The sequence below is a fragment of the Manis pentadactyla genome, chromosome 4, assembly GCF_030020395.1.
Source record: "Manis pentadactyla isolate mManPen7 chromosome 4, mManPen7.hap1, whole genome shotgun sequence".
Taxonomy (NCBI): Eukaryota; Metazoa; Chordata; class Mammalia; order Pholidota; family Manidae; genus Manis; species Manis pentadactyla.
The window spans coordinates 112,614,158-112,636,322 of record NC_080022.1 but is presented as its reverse complement, the minus strand read 5'-3'; the positions used below and the strand labels follow the sequence as shown (position 1 = coordinate 112,636,322).

At 41.6% G+C, this 22,165-nt stretch overlaps 2 protein-coding genes across 3 annotated transcripts in view; one reads left to right on the top strand and one right to left on the bottom strand.

Moving 5' to 3' along the window:
- POGZ (pogo transposable element derived with ZNF domain) overlaps positions 1–18,915 on the top strand; it is a 46,851-nt gene extending 27,936 nt beyond the window's left edge. The window contains exons 6-19 of one of the 2 annotated variants that reach the window (XM_036905132.2): positions 1,291–1,581; positions 1,690–1,881; positions 3,969–4,075; positions 4,782–5,119; positions 5,488–5,642; positions 9,759–9,859; positions 10,428–10,574; positions 12,955–13,089; positions 13,199–13,371; positions 13,522–13,662; positions 14,105–14,161; positions 14,355–14,467; positions 14,732–14,756; positions 14,886–18,915. In XM_036905132.2, coding sequence (XP_036761027.2) covers positions 1,291–1,581; positions 1,690–1,881; positions 3,969–4,075; positions 4,782–5,119; positions 5,488–5,642; positions 9,759–9,859; positions 10,428–10,574; positions 12,955–13,089; positions 13,199–13,371; positions 13,522–13,662; positions 14,105–14,161; positions 14,355–14,467; positions 14,732–14,756; positions 14,886–16,554 — 3,644 coding nt within the window. In that variant the 3' untranslated portion in view covers positions 16,555–18,915. Of the gene's footprint in view, positions 1–1,290; positions 1,582–1,662; positions 1,882–3,968; positions 4,076–4,781; positions 5,120–5,487; positions 5,643–9,758; positions 9,860–10,427; positions 10,575–12,954; positions 13,090–13,198; positions 13,372–13,521; positions 13,663–14,104; positions 14,162–14,354; positions 14,468–14,731; positions 14,757–14,885 lie in introns of both variants that reach the window. The other variant, XM_036905130.2, reaches the window with a different exon arrangement.
- Positions 18,916–19,345: 430 nt separating this feature from the next.
- On the bottom strand, positions 19,346–21,642 carry PSMB4 (proteasome 20S subunit beta 4). The gene is made up of 7 exons (XM_036905133.2): positions 21,451–21,642; positions 21,048–21,254; positions 20,642–20,788; positions 20,410–20,491; positions 19,948–20,064; positions 19,657–19,745; positions 19,346–19,466 (listed from the first exon to the last, which is right to left on the bottom strand). The coding sequence occupies exons 1-7, from the start codon at positions 21,588–21,590 to the stop codon at positions 19,454–19,456; spliced, it is 795 nt and encodes a 264-aa protein (XP_036761028.2). The 5' UTR covers positions 21,591–21,642; the 3' UTR covers positions 19,346–19,453.
- Between the last annotated feature and the right edge of the window lie 523 nt (positions 21,643–22,165).

Genomic DNA, 22,165 nt, shown 5'->3' with positions numbered 1-22,165 from the left:
AAAAATGTCTATCCACTTGAAATAAACTCGCATCCGAAAGATTTGTTGTTACTGTCTCAAAATACTCTAGGACATTTTTTAAGTGCATTTAAGGAAAATCTAAAAATATACAAGTCATCTGTGTCCAAATGACTTAAGCCAAGTTAAAAAAAAAAACTGTTTCTAACCTTTGGCCAGGTTGGTGGTTCCACTTATTTATTTATTTATTTACTTACTTACTTATTTATTTATTCATTCATTCATTCATTTAGCTTTTTACGCTCCTTCATGAGGTAGTAAAACAAGGTTTATATAGTCAGTTTTCTATGTCTGGTGTCTTAGCTATTAACTTTGTCATCATGAAGGAATATTTTAATGCAAACTCCCCAATTCCATATTCCTTGTAAGTCTACTCACTTACATGGTGGGATTGTTCTGTATACTTTATTTTGCTTTAAGTTTATAGCATAGATTTTGGATATAAATTAAACAAATGACATACTCTTTGGTGATAAATATTGCCAATGACTTTTTTTTTTAAAGAAACTGAATCGAAAGATAATTTTTTTAAATCTTGTAATTTTACCCCAGTTCTTTATTACTATCTAAAAGTTTAGTACAGTTCAGGCCAAAAAAAAAAGAATAATTTAGTTGTTGTAAGGGTATATCCGTAGCTTGTCTTCCTAAGTCTTTGTTGTTCTCAGAGCCCACACTGGTTTTTTTGGCTTTCAGTGTAAGGAGCTTTTCGTATCTAGTCTACTATTTCTTAAAGTATTTGTCAGTGGAGTTGTCTCTGGCTGAGCCAGGAGACTCACCTTTGAGACTTCCTAGTAGAATGGCATAGCCAGTCTTCCGTTTGAGTTTATATAAAAGAATGGAAGACTCCTTTGGTATTCTGAGAAAGAAAGATTGTTTTTTTTTTCAGAAGTCTACTGTTTGGCCCATATATGCCCATACTGCCTCCCACTCTTCACCCATCTTCTCTTCCAATACCAAGGTCAGGCTACTCCTGATGGTACTCTTGGAATAGAAAAAGCAGTATGATAAGGTGTTTGGGGAGGAGTTAATGGGAATCTTCTTTCTTGAATTTAACAATGTTAGGGCTAGTTACCTAGGCTAATTTATTTGATCAGCCTGGACACCTATTATCTAGACATTAGAATCTGTGCTCTTGGTAACCTCTGGCGGTCACCAATCAGTTTGGGTAAATAATCTTTTCCTATTCAAGTATTTCCAATAAAGACAAGGGGAATGTATTATAGGTGAGCTCATCGACCAAGTTTGGTACTCTTCTTTGTCTCTCTTTTGAAGCCCCAGGTACCCAGTTTGTTAAGCCGACAGTTGGAGTCCCACAAGTGTTCTCTCAGATGACCCCAGTGAGGCCAGGCTCCACAATGCCTGTGCGGCCTACCACCAACACCTTTACCACCGTCATCCCAGCCACTCTCACTATTCGAAGCACCGTCCCACAGTCTCAGTCCCAGCAGACCAAGTCCACTCCCAGCACTTCCACCGCTCCTACTGCCACACAGCCGACCTCACTGGGGCAACTAGCTGTTCAGCCGCCAGGCCAATCTAACCAGACCCCAAATCCCAAGCTAGGTGAGACTTGGAAAGAAGAGCGGGCAGAGCTGGGATGTGGTGGTGGGTGGAGAACAGATGATTATCACTTGGCCAACATAGCTCCCTCCTTCCCCTCTCCACCTGCAGTGAGCATTGCCAGCTTTGTCACTGTGAAGCGACCTGGGGTTACAGGTGAAAATAACAATGAAGTGGCCAAACTGGTGAATACCCTTAACACCATCCCTTCCCTGGGCCATAGTCCTGGGCCAGTGGTGGTACCCAACAACAGCTCTGCCCATGGCTCTCAACGAACCGGTGGACCTGAGTCTTCAGTGAAAGGTACAATAACCTTAAAGACTCTGAGCATACAGGCATTCAGAAACATTAATAAAGAGTTCGTTGTATCAGAGCTCTGTACTATGAAATAGAGAAATAAAATATAGTTGCTACCATCGTTCTAATAGGAATTTAGTAAAGGGGATAATAGCCATTTCTGAAAAGTATACATGAATTAAGCATAAAGAATTAATTCTATGTCTGTTGTGCTTTGGATATTAGTGAAATAGGTTGATTGAACAGAGATGGGTGGGATAATCAAAAGATACCTTCATGGAAAAGGTGGATTTCTGAAATAAGTTTTTAAAGTTGGGATTTGGTAGAGGTTGTCAAGTATAGAAGAATATGAGCGTGAAGGTTTTCAATAGTCTAGAGCAGGAGTTAGCAAACTTCCTCTGTGAAGGACCAGATAGTAAATATTTAAGCCTTTATGCATAATGTGTTCTGTGTCACAGCTACTCAACTCTGTCACTGTGATGCAAAAACAGCCACACACAGTATATAAATGAATGAGCATGACTGCTCCACTAAAATTACTTGTGGACTCTGAAGTTTGAGTTTCATATAATTTTCATGTATCAGAAAATCATATTCTTGCGTGAAATTATAAGATTTCAACCATTTAACCTTTAACAAATGTTTGTTTTGGGGAAACTGGATATCCACATGCAAAAAAATGAAGCTGGACCCTTACTGTTCACCATATACAAAAATTAACTCAATGAATCGAAGACCTAAACCTAAGAACTAAAACTATAAAACTCTCATAAGAAAACTAGGGGTAAAGCTTTATGACATTGGATTTGGCAATTATTTTTGCATATGACATCAAAAACAAGGGCAATAAAAGAAAAAAATTATTAAGTGGGACTACATCAAAATTGAAAACTTTAAGGCATCAAACGATGTCATCAACCAAATGAAAAAGCAACCCACTGAATGGAAGAAAATATTTGCAGATCATATATCTGATAAGAGCCTAATATCCAGAACATATAAAGAAATTCTATAACTCAACAGTAACAGAACAAACAACTTCATTAAAAAATGGGCAAAGGAGTTGAATAGACATTTCTCCAAAGAAGATAAACAAATATTCATTAAGCACACGAAAAAATGATAAACATCACTAATCATTAGGAAAATGCATAACAAAACCACAATGAGATAACACTTCACACCCATTAGAATGGCTGTTATCCAAAAAATAGAAAATAACAAGTGTCGGTGAGAATGTAGAGAAATTGGAATCCTTGTGCATTGTTGGTGAGATACCAAATGGTATGATGGTCCTTCAAAAAATAGAACATAAAATTACCTTATGATCCCGCAGTTACACTTCTGGGCATATACCCAAAAGAATTGAAAGTAGGGATCCAGATATTTGTATTCCCATATTCAAAACAGCATAATTCATAATAGCCAAAAGTGGAAGCATCCTAAATGTCCATCAACTATGTATAGATAAATAAAATATGGTACATTGTTCAGCCTTAAAAAAGGAAGAAAATCCTGACATACGGTATGTATGTCATGAACTTTGAGGACATTTTGCTAAGTATTGAAGTCAGCCAGTCATGAGAGGACAAATGCTGTATGATTACACTTATATGAGGTACCTATAGTAGTCAAATTCATAGACACAAAAGTAGAATGGTGTTGCCAGGGATTAGGAAGGGGTATAGGGAATTATTCAACAGTTAGAGAGTTTCAGTTTTGTAAGGCGAAAAATACTCTGGTGATTGCTTCACTGTATACTTAAAAATGGTTAACAGGTAAATTTTATGTATATAGTACCACAATTAAAGAAAAAATTAATATAACAAAGAAAATGTAAAAGCCATTCTTTGCTCAAGGGTCAAACAGAACTGTCAGCTGGATGGATTTGGTCTATGAGCCATGATTTGCTGACCCCGGCCTGCCATAGAGTTAGAAAAATGATAAAAGGAATGTGCCTCATAGTGATCTCTTGTGGTTGCATACCGATCTTAATATTCCCCTCAGAGACTGTTTAATCTTCTCCGAAAAAGCCAATAATCTTTTTCCAGTATCATCTTATTAATCTTACCAGTGCTTCTCACTTCTTCCAGTGACCTCTTCCATCCCAGTGTTTGACCTTCAGGATGGCGGACGGAAAGTATGTCCACGGTGTAACGCTCAATTCCGTGTTACTGAAGCTTTGAGAGGTCACATGTGTGTAAGTGATGTCACCTGCGATGGGGATCCAGCTTACGTGGCTAGCTACCACTGTATCTGCCTCCTGTAGTATTGGGAGTTTGGTGAAGCAAGGGCTTCAAAATGACTTGGAAGCTTTTTAAAGAGTTACTCTCTCTTCTGGCCTGTTTCAGAACTGTTACATACTTTAGAATGTGATAGGATACACTTTAAAGACCCTCAGATAGGTAGGAACATATGTGAACCTTAACTCCTTAGTTGTGGTAGATTTTGGTACTGCACAGGAGGACAGGTGTTTGTTAGATTATCAGAACTCAAACCAAGTTGGCCTCAGCTCATTTTCTATTTATTCTGTCATTGGATGAATCAAGAGTCATCAACCAATTCCGATTTCTAGCCTTTTCAATTTTTTGGTATTAGTCCAGATGCAAAGTTTGGAACTACTTCTTGCCAAGCAGCTCAGAGCCAGTTATGCTAGCAAGTGATTAAAGGATTGAAGTCAGGAAGGAGAAGTACCAGGTATGTTATTTGGAGTGGCGTATGACTGTAAACATATACGCACTAGGAAAAGAGTGAAACCTGGAAACGCTGTAGAAAACTGAAGGGTGAAAGCTGGGTGAGAATACCTGGAACCAAACTGTGACCAAGGAATGTTAGTGAAGTTAGGGTGTTAGCACATCTTGGCTCCTAGAATAACCAAAATGATCAGATGTCTTCTTTCTCTATAGTACTGTTGCCCAGAAATGATTGAATACCAGAAGAAAGGAAAGTCTCTGGATTCAGAACCCATTGTCCCATCAGCAGCAAAGCCCCCATCCCCTGAGAAAACGGCTCCTATTGCTTCCACACCTTCTTCTACACCTATTCCTGCTCTGTCACCACCTACCAAAGTACCAGAGCCAAATGAGAATGTGGGTGATGCTGTCCAGACCAAGCTCATTATGCTAGTAGATGACTTCTACTATGGACGGGATGGTGGCAAAGTAACCCAACTCACAAACTTCCCTAAAGTCGCCACATCTTTCCGATGCCCCCATTGTACCAAAAGGCTAAAAAACAACATTCGGTGAGTGTTGAAGAGCCTTAGAGGTTACTTTGGACAGGAGAAGACTGAAGTGTTCTTACTTGTTTAAGTCTTTCTCTTTGGAGAGTGGTCCTGTTATTCATTCTGCTTAAGGATTATCATTAAATCAGTAACTATTATTATACCTGATAGAGGTGTTGTGGTAGTAAATGAAAGATAGCTGGGTAGACTAAGGGAGACCAGTTCATCTCCTTCCACAGAACTCTTAGTTTCAAAAACCCTTTTTTGGGCTCGGAGAAGGACTCCCAAACGGGGGCAGAGGACACATAAAGTCTGTTCTGTGATTCTGGTGTTAAATCTCTGATGCTACTGATATATGTTCTGTACTTTCCCTTTGTGCTGTGCTACAGATTCATGAACCATATGAAACACCATGTAGAACTCGATCAACAGAATGGTGAGGTGGATGGTCATACTATCTGCCAACACTGTTATCGCCAGTTTTCCACTCCCTTCCAGCTCCAATGCCACTTGGAAAATGTTCATAGTCCCTATGAATCGACTAGTAAGTGGAAACTCTTAAACTCTAGGGGTATGCTTTGTTCTTCATTGAATGGCCCTAGGGGGGAGCCCATTATATTTATTTATATGTGGGTAACAGTGTAGAGGAAGTTCTCTGCATGTTTGTAGTCAGTTCCTTACTTCTCTTACCCTACCTTACAAGCTTGACTTCTGTTCAAGCATGACTTGAGTTCAGTTCTAGATCCTGAATTATTGAGGGCTTTGATTCAGGACCACTGTAGAGATATCAGTATGTGTGTTTATTACCTAGGTCTTTTTATAGAAGTAGAGTCATCTGTATTTGAACCTCCACTTTAGTCAGTACCCTGACAGGTTTTATATAGGATAAAAGATAACATAAAGTGCTTTGCCATTGAGACAGTGCTTTCAATGATATTTAAGATGAATTGAAGTGTTATCTCCATGTACATCTTAAAGACATCTTAAAGTACACAGTCTGAATATAAGCTCAGAAAAATTAAGCCATTTGCTTAAAATCATGCACCTCCAGTACTGTGAGGATTTGAGCCCAGTCTTCCTAGAAAATTTCCTATGTCCTATAAGGGATTTTTAGTTTTGTTGAAAAGACCAAAATTAAGTAAATATAGGAAAATGTGAGAATAAGACAGTATTTTTATTATAATAAAAGTAATACAAGAAGGATTTAGATGAATGGAAAGTAGTAAGAAGAGTGTGTAGGTGATGGGTAACATCATGAGCAGACTCATAGGAATATACTTGTTACCTGGTTGCTTTTGCTACAAATTTAAAACATTGACTAAAAATGAATTAAGCAATAAAGATATCTATTATATCATTTAACTGAGAGGACTCAAGGTGGAGTATACTTCGGGCCCAGAACCTTGAGTGTTCTACTTTTTAACAGTTCACCCTGGGTCACAGCAGGGTGGGTGTGTTAGTCTCAGGCATTACATTCAGACACAAATTTGAGCAGGTGAAGGAGACCTTCCTGTCTTGACAATATCAGTTTCTTACAAGGCAGAATTGCTTTCCCTTTCTGTCTCCTTGGCCTTGGTCATATTGGCAAGGGTCAATTGGCAGTTGCCATGACTAGTGCTGGTCAATAGAGGAATGATGTGAGCTATCTATATAATTTTAATTTTTCTGGTAGCCATTTTAAAGTTAAAAGTGAAATTAATTTTAATAGTATATTTAACTCATTTTATCTAAGATACTTCAGCATGTAATCAAAAATTTAAAGTTAGATATTTAACATTCTTTTTTCCCATTAAAAAGATTTTTTGAAATCAGTTTGGGCTCACCACATATCAAGTGTTCACTAGCCCCATGTTACTTTTGGTTAGCATATGGACAGTGTGTAGCATAGACTAAGCATTTGGGAGAAGAATAGATACCAGAAGCAACCATCATGGCACTTATACAGTATAGTGGCAGAGTAGCCAGCTTGGTCTAGTTTAGGATCCAAAATTCTTCACTGTCAGTGGTGGAAAGTTCTAATAACTCATCTACACCTCCCAGTGAAAACACCTAACTCATTTTTATACAGAATCTGGTGGGTGAGTTTTTGTTATTCCAATTATGTGGACTGTTCATAGGAAAGATAAGTTTTTTCTTAAGGGGGATAAAATAGTGCAGAACCCCATCAGTCCTTCTTTCTCAGCTAGACACTCTTGTTATACCTGACTTAATTTCCAACTATCTTATGACTTAAAATTTACACTGATCAAAAACCTGAGAAATTGTTGACCCAGATAGGTAACTATCTTTTCTATACTTTAGAATATATATTAATTTTATTTTTATATTATTTTGTAACTCCTTTTTTTTTGCACTCATGGCAGACTGCCTGAAAGGAGGTTATATTTTGATTTATTATTTTGGGACCCATTGCTTTCTTTTTAATTTTGGGGAAAAAAAGGTTATATTTTCTGGAGTGTTCTTAAGTTAAATTATAGGCATAATGACATTTCACCCCTAAATACTTCAGTATGTATCTCTAAACCATAAGGACACTTTTTCTATATATAGTTATAGTACTTTTGTCAAAACCTATCGTAATTTAACCATAAATCTTTAATACCATCTATTAGCTAGTTCGTTTTCAAATTTCCTGAATTGTTCCCATAATACAGTGGATCATTATATTTTACTGTAACAGTATGGAGAGAGAGAGAGAGAGAGAGAGAACTAATTGCTTGATAAAGTCTTGGGATGAATGGTGAGGTTGAATATGCCTTAGAAAGGCATAAGGATCTATCTACCTTTCCTTATCCCTTCCCTACAGCAGAAGCTGTAATAGTTCATGCCTGTTTTCTCAAAGTAAGAGACTATGTTAGGTTAAGAAGGTGAGGGTAGTGGTGGTGGGAGGGACCACGTTATGATAACCAATTTGAAAAGTCAATTAATTTTCCCTCTTGAATCATTTTCCATACCAGCTCCTTTCCCTATAAGAACAGATCTGGAAGGTTACTCAGGATGTCTTAAATCCACTGATATCTTAGGCACCTATCTCACTGGTTTTATTGATAGAGGATAATACATAGAAATCTTAGCATGGTATTTGTGCTTTAAAACTGCTTACCGTTTTTATTTTTGATGTGTGACAGCTATAACAACAGAACTGATACATAGGTTGTATTCAAAGCCTTTAAGGTTGAATGAGATTCCCCAGGGAAGACATAGAATAAGAAGGGCTTGAACCAATGCTTAAAGGTGTTCCAGAAAAGAAAAAAGGTAATTAAAGGACAGGAGCAAATTGAATTGAAAGGTGAAGGGGAAAAAAACAGGAGAAAATACTGTCATGTCACTAGTTATATTTCCCAAACAGTTCATGTATTCCAGACATCCCTGTCTTTGCTCTGTTCTTGTCTCCTCTGTCTGGCAAATCTGTCATTTCAAGGTACAGCTTATATGTCTTACAGCTTTTCCTCATTCCTCTAGGCAAAATTTTTATTTCTTTATCTGTATTTTTATCCTTGTAGCTCCTAATGTCCCTCTTGGAAGTGGTTCTAAATGGGTTGCAGACCCCTTTGAGAATAAACACAAAACTTGTGAACCATCTTCCCCCCAAAGTAAACTTATTTTCCAATAGATATCTTTTGCCAGTAATTTCAGGCCCTGAGACCTCTTCTATGGACACCAGATTAAGAACCCTTGTTTTTGTTTAATTTTCAAGAATTATTTCAACTTCATTCTTTTTTGGGGGCAGAGACTGGACATTGTCCAGTAAATGCTAAAAGCTTCAAATTCACAATTTCCATATTTACAAAAACTTGAAAATAATTCCATTGATAGTTAAGAAAAATACAAATATCTCTCTTCATTTTGCCTCTGTAATTCAAAATATGTAGCAATTAAAATTTTCACCAGAGATTCAGAATTGCAGCCTAACTTGTCAGCTTAGCGAAATGACCAATTTCAAAGTTTAATTATCTCAGATTTATTAATACTAAACACAATAACTCATAACAAGGCAACAACTTCTGTTCATATTATCAGTCTTTTGAGGACAAATTCTTATTTGTACTTACTGAGTGAATATTTGTTGAATTATTCATAGGGGATAATCTGCCTATCTTTAAGCAAATGATGTAATACTGTCTAAAAGAATTCATTTGGCAATGATATGTAAAGAATAGATACTATATTTATTAGAGAGGTGGGAATATTGGAAGCCAACTGATTGACAGTAAGAAATCATAAGAGCTTCTACCAAGTTTTTGCCTGTGAGAGTAGAGAAGTGACAATTCCTTGAAGCATTTTGAAATGGTGACAGCACGGGTTTTGGAGTCAGAGATAATGCCTAAGTTTTGATCTCAAAAGGAGGTAGAGAAGTGAAAAGGAAACAATGGGAAGCAGGAGATGCTAAATTAAGTTTGAGTTGATGGTAGAATATCCAGTTAAAAATATCTCACAGTTCAAAACCTAGACTGCAGTTTTGGTAAGAAGTCTGAGCTAGAAACATAAGGTTCATTGTTAGATCAGCAACACATATGTCAAGATGGAACCATTTTAAAGAAAGAAGAGACTTAATGATTTATTTAAATGAAGGTATGGAAGTCAGAGAAAATAATGATTGAGTCAGCAGGATGTTGGTCTTGTTTTCATGTGGATTTATTGATTATTTTTCTAATTACAGCCAAGTGCAAGATCTGTGAGTGGGCGTTTGAGAGCGAGCCACTATTTCTCCAGCATATGAAGGACACTCATAAGCCTGGGGAGATGCCTTATGTTTGCCAGGTACTGCCTTTTTCTCCAGGGAGCTGTAGACATTTTGTTCTCAGGCTGAGTACAAAGAATCTACTAATGAGCATTGCTGAATGCATCTAGTGCACACACTCAGTTTGGAACACTGAGGAGATAGAGAAGAAATAATAAACACAGTTTGTTTTTTCAGAATTTTCCATGCAGGAGAAAAATATAAAGGAAAGTATGCATGTCCCCAGCCAGGTAACCCAGTCAGGGAACATGGGCATGTATTAAGGGAGTGTCTGTCTCCTAAACTGCCCTTTGGAGGTGGACAGAGAAAACCTTATTCCTCTTAGTCATAATAGAGTATGGATTATTCTCAAACTTCCCTGTCCTTCCCCATTTTTATCTTAATTCAAAGCTCAATTTATCACAAATACAGCTATGCATTACAGAGTCAGAAAAAATTGATTTCTGTACATTTAGGAAAATTTTTTTCCCCATATTTTGACATTATTGAGATATTTGACATTTTCCCCATATAAAGACATTTGACCTCTTTTTCAAGGCCTCGGTTATTCACCTCACTGTTGGTTTTTTCTCCTCTTACGTGGCTCAGGTGTGTCAGTACCGCTCCTCCCTCTACTCAGAGGTGGACGTCCATTTCCGGATGATTCACGAGGACACCCGGCATCTGCTCTGCCCTTACTGCCTCAAGGTCTTCAAGAACGGCAATGCATTCCAGCAGCACTACATGAGGCACCAGGTACCAGTCCCCGAGCAGGTCCCATATTCTCATTTTTTAAATTTATGGATGCTGAGACCAGGGTTGAGTTAAGCAAATAATTTTGGTAGAGAAGATAATATGCATGTGTTTGCAAAAATTTATTGAATTACTGTTATGTGCCTAGCACTAGACTAGGTGTTAAGAGATTTAGTGAATAAAAGAAACAGCATAATAAAACACGAAGAACATTGTGTTAGGGAAATATAGGAAATAGAAAAACATATAGCTATTCTAGAAGCCTAGTGCAGCTTCTAGGCTGAAGGGTGTGCAAGAGTTAAAGGAGGAGTAAGGATGAGCCAGGTGAAGTGGGACAGAAGAACGGTGTGCTTGAAGTAGAGTGAGAACACATATGGACACTCAAAGGATTGAAAGAAGTTCAGTGTGTTTGGAGTGTAGGGACCAAGGGTGAGGTTAGGGAATAAACCATGGAGAATCTTGTAAGTCATGAAAAGGAGTTTCAACTTTATAGTAAGTTTCTGGGGAGCCATTGAAGGAATTTTTAAGTCCTTCAATTGAATGTTCAGATTTGCTTTTAGCAGTGGTTACACTGTCCATACTAAGAAAGAATGGAGAATTGAAGTTAGAATTGAGGAGACTAACTAAAGGCTTTTTCAGTAGTTTAGGTGAGACAATATAGTGGAGAAATGAAGAAAAAGAGGATAGAGTTGGGAGATACTGAGAAGATAAGTGGCGTTTGTGATTTAGATATACATTTGGTGCAGGTAGTGAGGGAAGAATGTACCTAAGATTCTCTCAGGAAACTGGATGGATGGTGACACTGTTTATTGAGAGAGAATCATTGGAAATAAGTTTGGTTGGGGGGGTTGTTAAAGTTAGGATATTCTGAGTTAGCAGTGTGTGTGGATATCACGTGTAATTATCTATTAAACAGATGGTTGGATATATAGGTCTGAAGCCTGGGCTATGGAAAAGATACTTAGGAATCATCGTTATATAAATCCAGTAGATTTTTAATTTTTAAGTGCCAGGTTGAGAATAAGGTGAAGGATTAAAACTTTTGAAATCTCTACAAAGCCTGGACCATCGTCTTAGGAGAAAAAAACAGAAGAGTCTTGGTGTCAAGGCAGGTGTTTTGAAGAAAAGGATGTGATCAGAATGCTGCAGGAAAGTGCCATGCAAGATAGAAACAGAGGATGACCTTTAATTTAGCAACATCTATGGGGGCTGTTTTGTTCGTTAGTAGGATAGAAGTCATATTTCAGTAAGACAAATGAATAAGAGGTAAGGAGACAGAGACAGCTTATTTAAAGAAGTTTGTTTACGAGGGGAGAACCAAGGGTGGTAGATGCAGGGGAAGAGGTACAAGGGAGAATTTGTTACTGTTGTGGCTTTTGTTGTTTTGTTTTTGAGATGGAATAGATAGGACCTTGTTTTAAAATGCTACAAGAAAGGAGCCACCGGAAGAGGGGTGTGAAGGCACATAGAGGGGGCCCACAGTGGGGAAGACGATGGGTGTGCCTGTGCTTGGTGTTCACACGCGGGCGTGCACAGATGCCCGCACCCTCACTTGTAAGCACCCTCTTAGGCTCACACACTCATTTGCACAGTAATGACTGCTAATAGTCCACCATGAATGTATTTCCAAATAATGGCATGAGAAGTGTCACTTGTAACTCAGCTGCGGTGAGAAGAGCCTTGCCATCTTAAGGAAAGAAATCATAGACGTGGGTCCTATTTTTGAGGTACTTTAATATTAGTCAGTCTGAATCCCCAAAATAGATTTATAGGAGGCATATTTATATACATATGTAGATGTGTTAAGAGGAAAAACAGCAAGGTATAGAAAAATATCATTTGTGTTAAAAAGAATAAGAAAGGAAATAAAGGGAGGTGGTTGGAGACGTGTTTATTTGGTTATATGCATAGACTGCCCATGAAAGAATATCCAATATACTGGTAACAAGCTGTTTCTGTGGAAAGGGACTGAGGGTCAGAGTTGAAGGCAAACTCACAACATGAAGGAGTACAGAATAAAAAATATGATTTTTTTTAACCATGTACATTTTATTGTATTTGTAAAAATAAGAATGCCCAGAAGTAGGTAGCACTGTCTGCATTGTAAAGATAAAATAGGGACAAGTAAAGCTGAAATCACTCCAAATTGTTAAAACAAGTCAGGAAAAGATGGTTTGAGGACCTTGTAGTCCTGGCTTTGAGTCCGCCTTTCTTTGGGAGTGTGGAAGTGATTCTTGTGGTATGTTTTGGTGTTGTATATTTCCTTCTTACTCTCTTAAATTATCAACAGAAAGGTGGGACAAATAATATTGATCTCCCTTTTCTTCAGGGAAGAAAACTCATTGGGAACCTTCAAGAGATTCTCTTTTTTCTCCCCCTTCAGAAAAGGAATGTTTATCACTGCAACAAATGCCGCCTGCAGTTTCTCTTTGCCAAGGACAAAATTGAACACAAGCTTCAGCACCATAAAACCTTCCGTAAACCCAAGCAGCTGGAAGGCTTGAAGCCAGGCACCAAGGTAAAGGGTTTGTCAGCATTTCTTGTACAGATCTAAGAGGGGAGGAATATTTTCCATATTCTGACATTTATCATGGGTGGTTTCTAACTGTTCCTTCCCTTGCTTACAGGTGACAATCCGGGCTTCCCGAGGACAGCCACGAACTGTTCCTGTATCCTCCAGTGATGCCCCTCCCAGCACTTTGCAGGAGGCAGCACCACTGACCTCCTCAACAGACCCTCTGCCTGTCCTCCTTTACCCTCCTGTCCAGCGCAACATCCAGAAGAGAGCTGTTAGGAAAATGTCAGTGCCTTCTGGAGGCTGGGGGCTGGGTGGGCATGATTATTCATGACAGCCAGTGTAATCTGGTAGCCTTTTAGCAGGATCTGTTGTCTAAAACCCCTACAATTTCAGGACCCTGAGGCAGTGAGAATTTTCCTTGTTTCTTGACAGGAGTGTCATGGGCCGACAAACGTGTCTGGAGTGCAGCTTTGAGATCCCAGATTTCCCTAATCATTTTCCTACTTACGTTCACTGCTCTCTGTGCCGCTACAGCACCTGCTGCTCTCGTGCTTATGCCAACCACATGATCAAGTAAGTCACAATTAAACCAGTGTTCCTGTGGGGGGGTTCACATTCCCCAGAACTTACTGCATCCCCTCCTGCTTCTGACTGTTCCTCCTTCACCTCTCAGAGTCGTCAGTCTCTCTCCTAGACAAATCCATGTTCATTTGGCTTTATAATCTGTGCTCAGATTTTGTAGGACCTTGCTACTCAAAGTGTGGTGCAAATAAGTGCAGCATGGGAGCTTGTTAGAAATGGCAGCCTCTGGGCCCTGCCCACGACCTACTTGATCAGAATGTGCATCTAACGGATCCCCCAGGGATTTACATGCATACTATTATGATAGGAAAACTTGGGTTGAGGTTAGGATGGATTGAAACAGCATCTCTTACTGGGGCATTGTTAGTGGCTGGTGATCTCTAATTTAGCAAGCAGGACCCCTAAATCATACCACTTTTCTTTGTCTTCTCAGCAATCATGTTCCACGGAAGAGCCCCAAGTATTTGGCTTTGTTTAAAAATTCTATGAGGTAAGGAGAAACTTACTGATGGTCTTTTAATTTTTCAAGTTTTTACATTAAATGCTTTAATTACTTTAGAGAGTGGGTGTGTGAATTAGTGTGAGAGAGAGGAGAAAGGACACTCCTTCATTAAGCCTTATAGCTTAACTCTCTCTGGTTCATTGCTATGTTGGTCTTACATACTCCTGACTCTCTCTCTTAGTGGAGTCAAGCTGGCCTGCACTTCATGCACCTTTGTTACCTCTGTGGGAGATGCCATGGCCAAGCATTTGGTGTTCAACCCCTCTCACAGATCCAGTAGCATCCTGCCACAGGGTAAGTAGGAGGGACGGGGGTTAGTAGGACAAGAAAAAAGGTAAGGATACAAATCATCATACTACATGAGTCAAGAGCGTCTCTTGCTGACCAGCCCATTAACTGTGTTTAGACAGACTTCACCAAACTGGAAGCATTCTAAACTGAAGTTTATATGGGACTATGAAAGTGGGTTTGCTTTTTAGTTGTAATCCCAAGACACTATCTTTGGAGGACTTATTTCTTTGCTGAGTTAACATGTTTTTATTGTCTCATTTCCCATAGGACTCACCTGGATAGCTCACTCAAGGTAACAGAAACTCCCTTCATGCCTTGATTTCTATTTTGCATTGTGTTTGGTCTTTATTATTACTACTACTACTGTTAATTTTCATTTTCCTGGTTTAAGTAGCTTTTTGTTTCTTTGCTTACCCTTTAGACATGGCCAGACTCGTGACCGAGTGCATGACCGGAGCTTGAAGAATATATACCCTCCTCCTTCCTTCCTCTCTAATAAAGCTGCCACTGTGAAATCTGCAGGGGCCACCCCTGCTGAGCCTGAAGAGCTTCCAACTCCCGTGGCCCGGGCACTCCCATCACCAGCTTCAACTGCAACCCCGCCAGCCCCAACTCACCCCCAGCCCCTGGCCCTTCCACCCTTGGCCAGAGAGGGGACCGAATGTCTGAATGTTGATGACCAGGATGAAGGGAGCCCAGTCACCCAGGAACCTGAGCAAGCATCAGGGGGTGGTAGTAGCAGTGGGATTGGCAAGAAGGAGCAGCTGTCAGTGAAGAAGCTTCGAGTGGTACTGTTTGCCCTATGCTGCAATACAGAACAGGCAGCTGAACACTTCCGAAACCCCCAGCGGCGTATCCGGCGTTGGCTTCGGCGCTTCCAAGCCTCCCAGGTGGAGAATCTGGAGGGCAAATATCTGAGCTTAGAAGCTGAAGAGAAACTGGCTGAGTGGGTGCTAACCCAGCGGGAGCAGCAGCTACCTGTAAATGAGGAGACCTTGTTCCAGAAAGCCACCAAAATAGGACGTTCTTTGGAGGGGGGATTTAAGATCTCTTATGAATGGGCTGTCCGTTTCATGCTACGGCACCAGCTGACTCCCCAGGCCCGGCGAGCTGTGGCCCACGCTTTACCTAAGGGTGTGGCAGAGAACGCAGGACTCTTCATCGAATTTGTCCAACGGCAGATTCACAACCAGGACCTCCCCTTGTCTATGATTGTGGCTGTTGATGAGATCTCCTTGTTTCTGGATACAGAGGTGCTGAGCAGTGAAGACCGAAAGGAGAATGCCCTGCAGACAGTGGGTACAGGGGAACCTTGGTGTGATGTAGTCCTGGCTATTCTGGCAGATGGCACTGTTCTCCCCACCCTGGTTTTCTACCGGGGACAAGTGGATCAGCCTGCTAGTGTGCCAGACTCTATATTGCTAGAAGTGAAGGAGAGTGGCTACAGTGATGACGAGATCATGGAGCTGTGGTCAGCCCGAGTGTGGCAGAAGCACACAGCTTGCCAGCGCAGCAAAGGCATGCTCGTGATGGACTGTCATCGCACTCACTTGTCAGAAGAGGTGATGGCTATGCTCAGTGCCTCTAGCACTTTGCCTGCAGTGGTCCCAGCAGGCTGTAGCTCCAAAATTCAGCCATTAGATGTATGCATCAAACGAAGTGTCAAGAACTTCCTGCACAAAAAGTGGAAGGAGCAGGCTCGGGAAATGGCAGATACTGCATGTGATTCTGATGTCCTGCTTCAACTGGTGCTGGTCTGGCTGGCTGAGGTACTTGGTGTCGTTGGGGACTGTCCAGAGCTAGTTCAGCGATCCTTCCTTGTGGCTAGCGTTCTGCCTGGCCCTGATGGCAACATCAACTCACCTATAAGAAATGCTGACATGCAGGAGGAGCTAATTGCCTCCCTAGAGGAGCAGCTGAAGCTGAGTGGGGAACAGTCCGAGGAGCCCTCAGCATCTACTCCCCGACCCAGGTCATCTCCTGAAGAGACAGTTGAGCCTGAAAACCTTCACCAGCTCTTTGAGGGTGAAAGCGAGACCGAGTCCTTCTATGGCTTTGAAGAAGCTGACCTAGATCTGATGGAGATCTGAGTGTTGGGGTCATGAGCTGGTGTGAAGTGGGGGTGGGAAAGTGTGAGGGTGGGTAGAGGGATTTAGGGAAAAGGGGGTATACCAGGTGGGGTATTTGGTTTATATTTTTTAATTTTATGCCACCATTCCCCCCACATGGTGACTTACACTTCCCTCTGGATTTGTGGATTATTAATACCAGTAGTGATCACATCTGAGCCAAGGAGCTGGCCCACTGGTCATTCACTTATGCTAAAAACAGGTTTTTGTGACTTTTTTTTTTTTTTAATCACTGTTTGGTATTTTTCTGACAAAATCAAGGAAGAAAAAAAAATTCTTTGTGGGTGAATGTTAAATTTTCCCCTTTTACCTCAACTGTACCGTAGTACATGTGGGTTTTCTGGTTGTTGTACTGTGCGGCCAATGTCTTCGGGCATGATGCTGTCCAACCATTGTCAATGTGAGAGCATTTCTGAAGATGGGAAAGGCAAAAATGTGTAGCTCACAAGCTGGTTTATTATATATATGGATAAAAAACCTTTTTCATTGTGGTCTTAACACTTTTATATAAAAATGAAAATGGAAAAAAATCCCACTGAACTCTCTCTTCCTTCTCCTTTCCTCCCCTCTCCAGAGATGTTGGTTTCTACAGCAACTCTAGATACAAAATTGTGGCTTTAAAAAATGCATGAAACCACCTTAATCATCCAGAATGATGAGTAGATTTGTTTTTCCTTACCACCCTCCGTCCAGCAAAAACACACACAAAAAAACTATCCTTTGCACTTGGGATCCTTGGCCACCCTTCCCATTCTCACACCATCCCTCTGGACAAAGGGTCATGCATGTGTCATTGGCAAGAGAGTGTCAGGGTGGGAAGCATTCCCAGCATATGGGTCTTCATCCTGCAGACCCCAGGGGCAATTCCCTGCTTTGTTGAACTCCATCCTGTAAGTGGACAGCATGCCTGTTTGAGAGAGCACGTCATGCAGCCAGGAGCTAATTGTGCAAGAAGTGTTAAACTTTAACAAACCAGACCCCTTGTTGAAATCCTGATTACTCTGGCTTTCCCCTCTCTTAATGCTTAGGGAAGAATCTAACCAGAAGAAACACAGGGGTGTGCACAAAGAAAAAGACATGAATCTTTATTTTTCACTGCCAGCTTCAAGGAAGAAAATTTTTCTACAGTTTGCATGAGGGATATTTTTAAATTGTATGTTCTCATGGTTATAAACTGAAATGTACTCGAACGTACAGAAAAAAAGAAGCAAAAAATCCAAGTCCACCTTTCCCTCAGCTACACCATGCTTCTGTCCATCCTGAGGCTTTCAGCAACATTTCACTCCTGTGAGCCAAGGAGGCAACGTGCACAAGCTTGTAAATCGGTCATCCTTAAAATGTACATAAGTGGAACATACAGTAAATGAGGGGAAGTGGATTTATAAGCAATGTGGTTTTTGTTTTTTTTTTAGGTGACCATATTTTAATAGGCTTTCAGGCTGGGAGACGTTGATGTGATGGGCCTGGTGGTACAGGTGTGATGTTACCACCTATTTGTCCTCACTCCCACCTTTTTAACCCCCAGCACACTCTAAAGTAGTGAACTGGAGTGATCCCTCCCATAAGCAGCCTGGCCAGCCTTGTGAACCCATGGCATCTGAAAAGAGAACTGAGGATCCACCTGGGCTTCTCTTCCCCAGCTTTTTGCCTGATGCCATTTTGACAGAATATGGACTTCAAACCTTTGAGAATATTCAACTATGGTCAACTCTATCTACAACCTCATCCTTCTCTGGTAGTCTCTGCAGCAGCCCCAGCCTTAGCTGAGCTGGATCCCTGGTTTTTGCACACTATGACTTCATTGGTGGGTAGTTTTTTTAAGACCATAATACCAACAGTGGATTGGCTGGGTTTTGGCCAGGAAGTTACCTTTGTGGATTCTGCCCGCATGGCTTAGTAGTAGAAGGAAATTTTTTTGTTTTTTATAAATCAGTTTAATCAATAAACAAGTATTTATTGACTACTCTGTGTTGAGACTGAATGTGTGGAAGAATCAGATTGTAAACTCACAGTTTTTACTTAAATTCTAGTTTGATGTAATAATGGATGATACAAATGGAGGGATGTTTGGATTCACCCTCAGCTCTCCTCACTAAATTTCTGTTAATAGATTTTGGGTTTGCAACCTATGTTAGTTTCTCAAAGAGGATATGCATCGGAATCACCTACGGTGGTCAATTGGCTTAAAAGAAGGAGTTTTAAGTGTAATTTGACTAATACTTCAACTGATTTGACTTATAGCTATACTTGATAACTTTTAATAACATATAGTACCTTTAAGAGGTTTTCTGACCTATTTGGGCAATAGACATTTAGGTTAAATGTTGGAATTACTTAGTATTCCCTTTGAGGGGGTGAGGAGGTTGCATGGATGAGGATTGAGGCCATCAGTTCTAGCTTGGGGTTCTATCTCTGAAATGGTGTCTTAGCTAATATCCCATTGGTAGCCAACATTAGCCAGAAAAATCTCTTAGAATCTAGTGTATACATGGACAGAAATGTAGGAGAAAAACGCATTTGCAAAGCCTATTATGCCATCACACAAAAATTAAGCCTGGCTTCCATACAGCTGCTTTTAGCACACGTACTAATGAAGTAGCAGGTCTCATACTACTGTCATGCATAAAAATTCTACCTGTATTTGCTGTAAAGAAGCAACAATCAAATGTTTTTGACCAGTGAAGATGTCATATGGCAGTACTCTAAGCAGTTTCACTCTTTGTGTGACCCAGACAGTACAACCACTCAGCAAGCATTTCAAAGAATTTATTGATTTTACAAAAGCAAGGTCTACCTTTGAACCAGCTGAGTTCAAAGTCAGGAGGAGGACACACCTTCAGTTCTGGATAACTCATCTATTTCATTCAAAGCCACTAAAAAGGAAGACAGCGTAATAAAACTGTGACACCACAGAGAAATCAGTTCCTAAAAGTGGATCTATCCTCCAACCCAAACCCTCTCCACTCAGATTATTTTTTTGGTTGAGACCCCCAGAAAAATCAAGTTAAGGGGCCTCCCAACTCCTACCACATTTTTTTCTACTGTAATATTGATGTAATTCACCTGATCATGTGGGCAATATCCCAGTTGGTCTCTGCAGACAGTGGTCCATCTATTTCAACACCTTTTTCAGTTACAGTGGCGATTTGAAACTGAAAAAAAAACAGCTCCCAATGAAAACACCCACCCCAACAAAAAGTCCACAGGGTATGGTCAAAGGTAAAGTAGAGAGTCTACCCATAATCTGAAAGTAAGAAACGAGGCAAGGTGTTCTTCAAAGCATAGAGACCTACAACAATCCGGAGCCTGCCAAGTAGATGTCCATCATCTCCATTTATTCACACGCCTCCTCACCCTATTATAAGAACGGGCATCTCGGTAGTACAGCACTCGCATGCAGCGTTCCACTAGCTCTCGAGCCTCAGTCTGGCTCAGCACTGGCTGCTTCTCCAGAATTTCTCGCAGCAGAGGCTAGAGATGGGGAAAAAAACGTGGGAGATAATGGGCTAAATACGAGGCTGTCTCACATAGACAATTTAAGCATAAACAAGTAAAAGTGACATTCCACCTGCTGCCTCACCAGAATGAATTCTGCTTGCTTGTGCTAAGACCCACTCGAAGGCGAGGTTCTCTAGGGGATCCTCTCTTTGTACATGTCTACTGACTTCCTGACAAACCACCTTGTCATCGGAATGTAAATGCCAACACATACAGCCTCTGGATTACAAAGAAAACCACCTGCCCAGCAGCAGGGATCCTAGCCTGTTTCCCCGGTCAGAACTTCCCCTCTCTCCCATCTCTCAACTGACTGCTTACCTGGGCCAAGTACGCACCATAACCAGTGGCCAGAGAAGGGGCTTCATAGGCAACACCTAGCATGTCCACATAACCAAGGAAGCTAAAATGACACAACAGATCGAAGAACTCATTTCATCTTAGGTTTCCGTATCTTGTATGGGACCATGGGGTCTGAGAAGTGGGATTCACTCGGGGACAGACACCAGGTGTTGGGTGGTCAAAGAAATAAATTATCTGTATTCAAATCAACCTCTCTCCATTGGCATAGCCTCCAATGACCATGGTGTTCCACAAGGGGTTCATCTTGGAGCGTCGACTGTACATGGCCCTGGTCAGCCACGAGTGAATAGCTCTAGGGCTATAGCTGTGTCCGTCTCCCAACAGCTCCTCATCAATCCTTAGGAAGAATTAGTTGTGAGAAAATGTGGAGAATGTAAGTCGGGATTTCCATCCACCCCCAAGTTACCACAATCTTCCCCATTTTAAACCCCCTACACGCCAAAAACTTACTGTAAATACATCTTTCACCCCTAACGATTCTCCCTAACCTCTGCAGCAGCCTCAAGTTCCTCCATCCCAGAGCTAAGGGGATTTTAAAGGCCTAGTGGATTCCCCTCCTCGGTTGGGAATTATTTCCTATTGTCCAGATGACTTACACCATCTGGCCGAGAACTTGCTTCAAATACTGGAAATCAGCGTAGTCTCCGGAAGCCCCCAGCATGGTGCTCTTGTTGACTTGCATAATGCGAGATATGTTGCGGAAACGAGCCAAGGAGCCGTAGGAGCCCAGCATGTCTGCTGCAATCACCACTCCGCCCTCAAACTTAACTCCCAGTACCGAGGTCCCGGTCACCATGGGGCTCCTGAGGAGAGAGAAAAAGGTCCGGCGAAGGGCGGCGCGGGGTCAGAGCCTGAGCCCTCCTCCGCGCAGGGGGCTCCGAGCCCGAGCGCCACGGCCCCGCTCCGGAGTTGGCGCCGCGGGGGGCCCGCCCGCCTTCCACGGCTGCCCCGGTGCCGGCAGGCAGCTCCAGGCCCACAGGCCCGCCCCGAGGAGCTTACTGGGTGCGTGTGAGCGGACACCCTTGCAGCGCAGGCGCCGCGCCCGCGAAGGGCCCGACCGTAGGCGGGACGCAGTAAAACTGCCCCAGGGCCGGACCCCCGGCCCAGTGTCCGGCTCGCGACTCCGAGAAGACTTCCATCTTAACCACGGCAGCAGCAGAAGTGAAACACTTACGCCGACGGAAGCGGAAGTGGTCCCTCAGCGCCACGCGTTTCTTTTTCCGGCAAACCACCTCCAGCATCCGTATTGATGGGGTCCAGGCGCATGTACTTTCGTTGCTGGTGGCGACCAAGAGCCGGAAAGCTGGAATTGCCCGAGGTTGCGTCTCTTAGCCGCGAGTCTGACCTAGATCAGAATGTTACGACCCACAAATTCAAGGAAGTGAAGGGTGGTGTGGGAGGTAGATATGTGAGGGCCCTTCAAGACGCTATCCCTGAGCTAGGAGGCTGAAATACTCGTGTCCTTTTTAGAACTTTATCAAAAAGCCCCGCATGAAACTAATAGCTGTGGGTAAAATTGTAATAGTTCCAGAATATCTCACCAGGCTTTAGTACATCTATCTGCATATCAATAGGCATTCAGAGGTGGAAAGAAGTATGGCTTTAGTGCATTTGCATCATTCCTCAGGGGTGAAGAGAAGTACATCTCCATATCAATGGATAATTACCTGGTCAAGGAGGGCTTATCTGTACCCAAGAGGGGAGGGGAAGGGAG